This window comes from Salpingoeca rosetta, assembly GCF_000188695.1.
Source record: "Salpingoeca rosetta unplaced genomic scaffold supercont1.7, whole genome shotgun sequence".
In the NCBI taxonomy this organism is placed as follows: Eukaryota; class Choanoflagellata; order Craspedida; family Salpingoecidae; genus Salpingoeca; species Salpingoeca rosetta.
The window spans coordinates 1,930,934-1,940,933 of NW_004754927.1; the positions used below are offsets into that span (position 1 = coordinate 1,930,934).

Here is a 10,000-nt window from a genome sequence, read left to right on the forward strand (position 1 = left end):
CACACACACACACACACACACACACACACACACACACACACACACACACACACACACACACACACACACACACACACACACACACACACAACCACTATACAGGACCTTACAGACGCGCAAGCGTGGTCTTTTAGCGAGCTTGAGTCGTCATGGCTGCGGTAAGTGACAGAGTGAAGGGGTGGCTTCAGCCCGTCACACAACAACACTGCTTCAATGGCTCCATGGACGGGAGAACAGAGGCGTTGGCTAAGGATGAGTTTGTCTGTTTGCTGTGGTTGCGCGCGCAATTCACACAACACACCAGCTACACACACACACGCGCGCGCGCGCGCGCGCCTCCGTTCACGCACGTCAACTCACGCACACGCATCACGCACACGTCTTCGTCTTCCACAAAGGGAGGTTTGAGGCTTGCGCTGGTGCTGCTCGGCAGCATCTTCCTGATTCTGGGAATGTTCTCGCTCATGCACTCAAGCACCACTGCGCAACGTGACCTCAGAGCCATCGAGAGCATCACGCAAGAACAGACACATACACTAGCAGCTCCCACACGCGCGCCAACGGTTGTCACCAAGGCGCGGCCATCCCACGCCGCGAGCCCAAGACGCAAAACCAGCACCAGCAGCAGCGCAGGCAGTTATGCTAAGCTGGCGGCGGAGGGCGAGCTTCCCATGGACCTGAGCCTAACGGGTGACGCAGCCGACTACAGGCAAGGAGAAAGAAACGCAGATGCAGAAACAGCCACGGCCACCAACGGGGCTGACGACCGAGGTACGCGCGCCGAAACATCTGCTGCTACGAGCGAAATGGAGCCCACCGCCGAGGCCCAAGACTTGGATGACCCATTGGAGAAGTACAACATCGCCCGCAACAAGGACTACCCGCCGCCCAAACTGAAGGGCGTGGAGGAGCTCATCGACATGGGCTACGAGATCCCCAGGCTGAGCTTCGACTACGACGACTCTGCAGAAGCACGCGCGGCGCGGGCAAAGGAGAAGGTGTCCGAGCTGGTGAAGGAAGGGATGCCGGATAGCGTGGCACGCCTGCGGGCGCAGCTCTTTGAGCGAGAGCTTGCGGACCGCAAGGCGCGCGCAGAGCACACGCGGAACCGGGCCGTCGTGCGGCTGCGGCAGGAGGCCAAGCTGCAGAAGGATGCAGAGGAGCGGGAGGCGCGGTTGGCGCTCATGCAGGAGAAGCAGAAGCTTGTGGCGGAGATGCTTGAGCGAGGACGGCAGCAGCGGGACGAGGAGGAGCGGCGGCGGGACGAGCGGCGGCGGGAACTCGAAGAGCGCACACAGAAGCAGAAGGAGGAGGCGGAACGCGTGCGGCTGATGAAGGAGGAGATGCGGCTGGCAGAGCTGCGACGGCAGCAGAAGGCAAACGAGCAGCGCAGGATGGAGGAGAAGGAGGAAAAGGAGAAGGAGCGAAAGATGCGGGAGCAGAAGCTTGAGGAGGAGCGGGAGGAGAAGCGACGACTGGTGGAGGAGTTTCAGGCACTGAGGCAGCAGCAGATGGAGGAGAACAAGAGGCGCGCGCGAGAGGAGCGCCTGAGGGAGATGGAGGACTCGGCAAAGATGCGGGAGCAGCACAAGCAGCGGGTCGGGTTGGTACCCCGGTAACTAGAAATAGTCAAGCAAGGAAGCAAGCAAGCAGGCTGTGTGTGTATGCGTGTGTGTATGTGTATGTGTGTGTGTATGTGTGTGTGCGTGTGTGCGTGTGTATGTGTGTGTGTGTGTGCGCGTGTGTGCTCTATCACCACCATTCCATCGTGGCGGTTCGGGTCATGTCATGGAAGGGGGATGTATTGATTCGTTCACTCAAGCTCAAATAACCAAAGCCCAACTGCAGACCACCATGTATGGAAGGAAACAACAAGGATAAACCTGTTTTGAGTGCTTCCTGAGCACACACACACACACAACACACACACACACACACACACACACACACACACATGAGAACACCCAGCACCGACACGGCACGACATACACACAACACAACTGTTCGGTTGAGGGGGTCAAAGATAGTACTGGGGTTTGACTACTGTCATGTTGTGGTCTGTTAACGCGTGGCTCAGGTCCTCCATTGTCAGCGTGTTCTCTCGATCCTGAATAACGAAGAGCCGATGCACAGCCATGACAATGAAATGACAAGCACAGGGTGAGCAAACCGAACCAAGCACGGCTATACGAGGTCACTCTGGCGCCATACATGATGGTGCTGTGAGTGTCAAACGACACGCTCACAATGCAGTGGTTGTGGATGTGGAACACACGCCAGCAATGCAAAGAACAAGCAAATTCACACACACACCCCCACACACGCACACACACCCCACACACACGCACACACACACACACACAGAGCACACACACACACACACACACAAACACACACAGAGCACACGCAACGCAGCACACACACGCAACACAGCACACACACACACCACACACCTTTACAACTGTCTTCTTCTTGGCATCGTTGAGGCGGTGCTGGTTGTACCGATACGCGTCACGGGCCACATCCGAGACGAACTTCTGGGCTGCCAGCGACACTAGTCTGATCCTGTCATCACGTCAACCATCAAAAAAAAAAAAAGCGAGACCAGCAACCATTAGGTTGAATTTGGAAGCAAGTGAGGAGAGGGGGTGAGCAGAAAGAGCAGAGGGTGGGGTGACTACGGGGGTGCTGCGATGCACGGTAGCAAACAACCTCGCAGAATAAGAGCATCTCCGAGGATGTGTGCGTGTGTTGCCACTCGGGAAGAAAATCAGAGAGGGGCAGCAAGCGTCGGGGGCGGAAGATCAACAGAACCACAGACGCTTTCACCCAAGCAAACTTGTGCACACCACGACACAAGGTCTCTCTCACAGACACAGACACAGACACACACAGACACACACAGCAACACAACACACACAGGCACCCATGCATACTTATGCACACCCACCCTCACAACGACACAAGGTCTCTCTCGCAGGCACAGACAGACACAAAACATGGACACCTACACATTCTCGTCGTCGGTTTCCACTCCGGCTGTCGCCAGGCACTGCTTCACAACTTCGTCTGGAATCAGCGGAACAAAGTGCTTGATGCTCGACAGCAACGAGGCAAGCTCTGGCTCTGTCACAAACGTGTCGTCGCTCATCGTCGTCACTTCTTTTGCTTGATCTCTGGTCAAAATTCACCTTGTCCAACGTCAGATTTGCCTTGGCGTGGAATCCGCGAAAGTTGCCCACAGCTTTCTGTGGGGGTGGCGCTCGCCTGAACTTTTGCATCAATGTATGTCAGACAGTGTCCCCCTTAAACCTTCAGTTCACATTGATAACGCCTCGTTTGTCTGGTCTGTTGATCAACGGGCCAACCATTACATACACACACACACAGACAGACAGACAGAGCAGACACACACACACACACTCACACACACACACACTCACACACACACACACAGCATTGACGTGCTGGAAGGAAGCGCACCGGCTGTTGGCTGCAAGTGAGTGAGCACAGGAACAGCATCTCACGCACCACACCGCCTCGATTGGCGCCCCGAGTACGCGCCTCTCGTTCGGAGTACCACAGCAACAGCTCGCGACCAGCCGGCAGACATTCGGCCATGAAGTTGACGGCGAAGATTGCCGTCCTCTTTGGCGGGCTTTTCGCCCTTGCTTCACACACCATCGCCAGCACCCCCTGCGATCCAAGCAGCGATTGCTGCCTCACCGGTTTCGCCCAAGTCACTGTTGAGGACTTTGGCCTGACAACCATCAGCGCACAGTCCGAGGGAAATTGCTCACAGGCACAGGGTGTGGTCACCATCCTGTGCGTCCGTGACGCCGTCACAGGCAGCTGCCCTCACCCTCTCTACGATGTCTCGCTGGCCCACGCCTCACTGACAATCGTGGCCCCAGACGGCAGAGCTCAGAATGCCACATGCGTGAGCGGTCCTTGCGATGGGCACCCAGTTAACGTGACTGGCGTCTATCGCTTCGCTGACCCTGCCGGTAAGAGTGACAGCGTATGTTGAGGAGGAGGGAATTACTTAGACAAGAGAAAGCGTTTGGCTTGCCACATGCATGACAAACAGAGAGGGAGAGATAGCTTGCGTGCGCGTGTATTCGTGCGCGTGTGGCCCACTGCCCCTCTGGCGTTCGCAGTGCACAATATGTCATGCACACACTTTTTGTGTGTGTGTGTTTTGTTTCTTTTGCGTGCGTTCGACACGTCCTGTCCATCACGCACGCACATACACACACACGCACACGCACTTCCCGCGTGCCAATGCATTTCACTTCCCCTGAACCCCTCATGTTCACCACATGCACATGCAATTGTTTGTTTTGGCTGTGTTTGCAGGCTGGCACTACTACGAGGGGTCAGAATACCTCTTCAAGGACACAAGCGTGGACTTTGACGAGGCGCGCGCATTCTGCCAGAGCCTCGGTGCCGACCTTCCTGTGGTCGACACACGTCAAGAGAACGAATTCATCGATTCACTCACGCGGGATCTCACAGAGTCCGTGTGGCTCGGTGCACACCTGCTACAGGACCCCTTGCGGGTGACCTGGGTTGATGGCAGCGAAGGCATCGCTTTCGAAAACGACACGTTCTACGACGATTGCACCTTCGGCGTTGACTGCCTCTTCCAGAAGAACGAGCCAAACAACTTCAACGGCGAAGAGTTTTGTCTGAGCCAGGGGCATCCCACAAAGCCGGGACAATCATCTGGTTGGAACGATGCTGACTGCTCCGTGCGCAAGTCTATCGTCTGCGAACGCAAAAGTAAGTGCGCCTACCAACCGCGTGGATCACGTTGTTGAAGCTCGTGACACCACATGTGTGTGTGTGTGCAGGTGGAGCTTGCGTGACTCATTTAAGGTTTTGGATCGTGCGCTCGTGACAGCGACACACCAGTCAGTTCACGCGCATCAACACACCTCACGCAATATTTGCACGGGGTGTTCTCGGCATTGTGTATCATTTGCTTGTTATTTGCACAGTCTTGTGCTCCTCCAGGCTTGGCCTTGACGCCATGCTGCAAACGGATTGCGTGCTGCCCGTGCCATCGGGCGACCAGTGCAATGCGCGGTGCGAGGCCGGCTTCGAGCCCCAGAACCCAGTCCTGATCACCTGCAGCAACGAGGGCATCCTTGTGGGTGGGCCAACCTGCGAGCCGGTGGACTGCGGTCCTGTTGTCACCACGTTACCAGCAAACGCCACGGCAGACTGCTCCAGCTTGATTGACACCCGCTACAAGGGACAGGCTTGTGAGGCGCAATGCGATGTGGGGTTCGAACTACAAGGCGACCCGACGTTTACGTGTGGCACAGACGGGCTCTGGACCGCCAGCATGACGTGCAACCCTGTTGACTGCGGTCCGACGCCAGACCTGCCAAACAACACCGTCGCAGACTGTTCCGCAAGCACCGTCTATGGCGGACAGCCCTGCCACGCAGCGTGTGCACCAGGGTACGAGACAACACAAGAATCAGAGGACGGCATCTACACGTGCACAGCTGACGGAGAGTGGGTCGGCGAAATTTCTTGCACAAGAAAAGATTGTGGCACGACAATCGCAGATTTGCCAGTGAACGCCAGCGCAAATGAGTGTGGTGGTGACACGGCTTTCGGTGGCGACGACTGCGAGGCGAGCTGCGATGCCGGGTATGAGCCTGTGTCTGGCACGTCGACGACGTTTACGTGCGGCACTGATGGCATGTGGCAGGGCGACCTTGCGTGCCAGCCTGTTGACTGCGGGTCGACGATCACTGTGACGAACGGTGGTGCGACGTGCAGCGGCAGCACGGTGTACACTGGCGACGACTGCGAGGCGAGCTGCGATGCCGGGTATGAGCCTGTGTCTGGCACGTCGACGACGTTTACGTGTGGCACTGACGGCATGTGGCAGGGCGACCTTGCGTGCCAGCCTGTTGACTGCGGGTCACTCTCAGATTTCATTTCTGACGCATTTGCAAGTGTGAACTGCGCGTCGTCGACTTTCACATCCACCTGCTCTGCCACTTGTGTCCCGGGCTACGAGCCCTCACCCGAATCAAATGTGTCATCCACTGACTCGGCAGTTGCTGAATTCACCTGTGGTCCGTTTGGATCATGGCAGGGGGCGCTTGACTGTGTGCACATCTCTTGTGGGAGCATCTCCGATGCGCTTGCTGATGAGTTTGTGACACTTGCCAGCGATAGCGAAGAATGTGCTCTTGACGGCAACCGGTGTCCTGCCGCCAACGTCACTTGTCCACCTGGGTATGAGCTGTCGACTGGTGGCAGCGTGCACACAATGACGTGCAAGATTGATGGTGCTTGGAGCGAGAGCCCGACGTGCCAGCGCGTCAGCTGCGGGCCGTTCGTGCCTAACCTTGATCCCGAGGCCCAGCAGGACGCGTGTCTTGATTTCCGCTTTGGAGACGTATGCGAAATTGGATGCCGGGCGGGCTATGTGTCCAATGGCGATGCAGATCAGGGCGTCTTTACTTGTGATGAGACTGGCGAGTGGCAAGGCACTTTGACATGCGATCCCGTTGACTGTGGTCCAATGCCGTCTGGGCTGCCGGACAACATTACGTCCCAGTGCTCTAACACCAAGCTTGGCGATACCTGTGAGCTGTCTTGCGACGCACCCTTCTTCACCAAAGGCTCGAACATGTTCAAGTGCACGGAGCAAGGGGTATGGATTGGCGGATGCGACCTCGAGTGCCTCGGTACGTTGCGGTGTTTATTTGGCCTTGCTTTGCTTTGGTTTGGTTTGCTTTGCTTCGATCGAATCGGTTTCTACCTCTATGCCGCTTACATTGGGATGAAAGTCCGTCATGACACGTGCCCTACTGACGCGTACGATGTGCTCTTGGCCCCCTGTCCATGCTCTTTGACTTGCAGCCTTTGATGTTGCCACTCAGGTTGGCGATTCTGTGTTTGCCTTCATCGAGACTCCCATGACGTTTAGCAAGGCACAGGTCAACTGCCTTGAGCTCGGTGGCAACCTGGCGAGCGTCAGCAACGATGCAGAGAATGATGCCATCTTCAACCTCAACCCTGTTATTGAGGCGCGGTGGCTTGGCGGGTTTGTGCCAGAGGGTGATGAGCACTCTGCTGCTGCGTTCCAGTGGGTGGATGGTTCTTCCTTCAACTATACCAACTGGGCTTCTGGCGAGCCGAATGATTACCTGCAGAAGGAAGACTGCACAAGCATGCACACTTTGTCCGGTCGCAATGCCTTGGCTGGAGAGTGGAACGACGTCTCCTGTACTGCCAAGATCCCATCAGTGTGTGAAATCAATGTGGCATATCACGGTAGGTTGCTGCCTGCTGCGATGATGCTCTTGGTGTTCTTGCTGCTGCGGTGGTGATGGCTGTTGTTTGTCTGTTTGTTTGCGGCTGTTCGTGTTCGTGTTTGTTTGCGGGCTGTTGTATGTGTGAGCTGCGGTTGATTCTCATGCCGCTTCATCTTGCGATTATGTGCAGGTGCGGATCCGTACTCCTGCGATGCCCCGTTCGAGTTGGCATTTTCGTCTGAGGGCTTTTTCAACCCTGGCTTCCGGTTCAGCACGGCATTTGAGCCGTCGGCCCAGGAGTTTGAGGTGACGTACTCGGACACGGACAGCATTACGGCGTACTCTGCTTGCTCCGACCACTGCCTGCAGAATACGGCGTGTGTCGGTTTCTACCTACAGACGCAAGGAGACTCGTTCCTGTGCATTGGGTTGAATGATCTCGGGTACGCGCAGCAGACGACCGTGACTTCGTCCAGCTACGCCCGCACTGGCTATCCTGTGCCTGGCACCACCTCGACCACCACGACGACCACCACGACGACGTCTGCGTATGCATGCACAGAGTATGCGGGCTTCACGATTGAGATGGTGGCGAACGCCGACTGCCAGGTCCCCGGTGACGGTGATCTCGTCACCAGCGCTTACTCCAACCCGCTGTTCCACATTGGCACGTACGCTGATGGCGAAGTTGATCAGTGCGTGAGTGACTGCAGCAGTGACAGCGAATGCCTGCTGTTTGTGGTCGAGTACGTTGATGATGAGGAGCGCTGCACGACGCTGCGGTATCTGGGCATCGAAGAGGAGACGGGCCTGCGCGTCGTCACCTACCACAAGCAGCAGTAGAGCGCAGCCAGTGCATCAGTACCTGTCCGCTTGACACTGCTCACTTGGTTTTGTTGTTTATGTTGTTAGTTTGTTGTCAAAGAAGTGTCTGAAGGTAGTGAGTTATGCTGTGGTTGGTTGTGTGGCTGGCTGCTGACCGTTGCTTTTCAATTGTATGTTGGGTGCTTGTTCACCTATGACGCACGTTCTTCATGTGCACGTTCAATCTTGCTGTCTCTCGGTGTGTGTGTGCGTGTGCGTGTGTCTTCTTGTTCGTCTTTGTATTGCGGCAAAGTGCAACGCAATAAATTGTGCCCTTTGCAAATTTGCAAAATCATTTTGCCTGCAGCACGTGGAACAAGAGAAAGGACACCCACACAGCCACGGCATACACACACACACACACACACACACACACAGACAGAGCACCGTCACCATGGGGAAGAAGAGCAAAGGGCGCAAGTTCATTGACAAGAATGATCCAAACACGTTCACGTTCACGCTGGTGCATCGCAGCCAACATGACCCACGCGCTGCAGACCCCACCGCATCACAGTATGTCCTGCAGCCGGTGGAATCGAGAAACGCGGCGCGCCGCAAACGCCGCGAGGCCCGCAAAACCCGCCAGCCGGGTCAGGCATCCGCACCCTCGGCAGCATCGTCTGCAACCTCCCATACACAACTCCCGGAGCTTGGACTCCCCATCCAAGAAGAGCAGGAGCGACCTCAAGGGCGCCCTCGCCTCGGTCGGCAACACCCGCACGCCTCCAGCCGCGCCGTCTCCAACACACACGTTAACCTTGATGAGGGTGGCCATGCTTCTGACCAGGACGATAATCAACAAGACACGTGAGCTTGGCCCAACGTGGCGGCGGCCGTGGGCGTGCTTGCATTTGGAGTGGCGCTTACATTTGGGGTGGCGCGCATATTGATCAGATGCGTTGCTGCGAACTGGTCGCCAGATCTGTACTTCTGTGCAGCACTTTGTGTCTCAATCCGCACACATGTGTGTACACACACACACACACACACACACACACACACACACACACACACACACACACACACACACACACACACACTCACTCACTCACTCACACAAGCACACACTCACTCACATGCACATGAACTTATACATGCACACCCCTCACACGCACGCATGCACGCATGCATGCTGTTAGGAACTCCAACGAGCGGCCTGAGATGTACGGCATTTACTACGATGACGACTACGACTACTTGCAGCACTTGCGCGAGCCGGGCGCACCCGGGGCAGACACGTACTTTGTGGACGAGCAATCCAAGTTCGAGTACCTTGCGCGACAGGGCGTGGTGCAGCACGATAAACTGAGCCTGCCGGAGGAGGTGCTGCCCTCTGTTGGTGAAGAGGAGGTTGGTCTGCTTGCACGCGCAGCGCCACACAGCGGGCCGCGTCTTGACTGGGATCCCGATGTTGTGGAGGCGCTCGATGATGACACGCTCGCCGTGGACCAAGGGGCCGAGGAAGCCGGCGTATTTGAAGACTACCTCAATGCGGTCCGTGCACTAGCTGTGTTGTGTGCTCACATCAGCTCGTACACCTGCTTAGCCCACCCCTCCCATCACGGCCACACACACACACACGCACGCACACACGCACACGCACACACGCACACGCACGCACACACATACACACATACACAAACTGTTCTCATCTGCTTGTTGCTGCTGCCATGTCTCCGTCTCCTTCATGCACAACGCTGCTTTCACACCCCATCGCTCACTGCCCTCTGTAGGTGCTGGCTGGTGACGAAGACAACAAGTACGCCGACGATGATGATGGCGATTACTTTGACGATGATGATGATGATGATGATGATGACTTGCGCACACCGCACCAGAGCGATGAT

At 56.5% G+C, this 10,000-nt stretch overlaps 4 protein-coding genes across 4 annotated transcripts in view; 3 read left to right on the top strand and 1 right to left on the bottom strand.

Moving 5' to 3' along the window:
- Window positions 1-58: 58 nt before the first annotated feature.
- On the top strand, window positions 59-1,747 carry PTSG_12026 (uncharacterized protein). Its single transcript, XM_004995983.1, has 2 exons — window positions 59-158; window positions 399-1,747. The coding sequence occupies exons 1-2, from the start codon at window positions 150-152 to the stop codon at window positions 1,617-1,619; spliced, it is 1,230 nt and encodes a 409-aa protein (XP_004996040.1). The 5' UTR covers window positions 59-149; the 3' UTR covers window positions 1,620-1,747.
- A 182-nt stretch (window positions 1,748-1,929) lies between these two features.
- Window positions 1,930-3,212, bottom strand: PTSG_03455 (uncharacterized protein). Its single transcript, XM_004995984.1, has 3 exons — window positions 3,012-3,212; window positions 2,454-2,565; window positions 1,930-2,107 (listed from the first exon to the last, which is right to left on the bottom strand). The coding sequence occupies exons 1-3, from the start codon at window positions 3,149-3,151 to the stop codon at window positions 2,018-2,020; spliced, it is 342 nt and encodes a 113-aa protein (XP_004996041.1). The 5' UTR covers window positions 3,152-3,212; the 3' UTR covers window positions 1,930-2,017.
- Window positions 3,213-3,415: 203 nt separating this feature from the next.
- PTSG_03456 (C-type MBL-2 protein) lies at window positions 3,416-8,436 on the top strand. Its single transcript, XM_004995985.1, has 5 exons — window positions 3,416-4,007; window positions 4,360-4,785; window positions 5,004-6,719; window positions 6,895-7,308; window positions 7,480-8,436. The coding sequence occupies exons 1-5, from the start codon at window positions 3,620-3,622 to the stop codon at window positions 8,130-8,132; spliced, it is 3,597 nt and encodes a 1,198-aa protein (XP_004996042.1). The 5' UTR covers window positions 3,416-3,619; the 3' UTR covers window positions 8,133-8,436.
- Window positions 8,437-8,452: 16 nt separating this feature from the next.
- PTSG_03457 (uncharacterized protein) overlaps window positions 8,453-10,000 on the top strand; it is a 4,148-nt gene continuing 2,600 nt past the window's right edge. The window contains exons 1-3 of the mRNA XM_004995986.1: window positions 8,453-8,960; window positions 9,293-9,647; window positions 9,887-10,000. The exon at window positions 9,887-10,000 is cut by the window's right edge and continues 276 nt beyond it. Of these exons, the coding sequence (XP_004996043.1) occupies window positions 8,548-8,960; window positions 9,293-9,647; window positions 9,887-10,000 (882 nt within the window). The 5' untranslated portion in view covers window positions 8,453-8,547. The remainder of the gene's footprint in view (window positions 8,961-9,292; window positions 9,648-9,886) is intronic.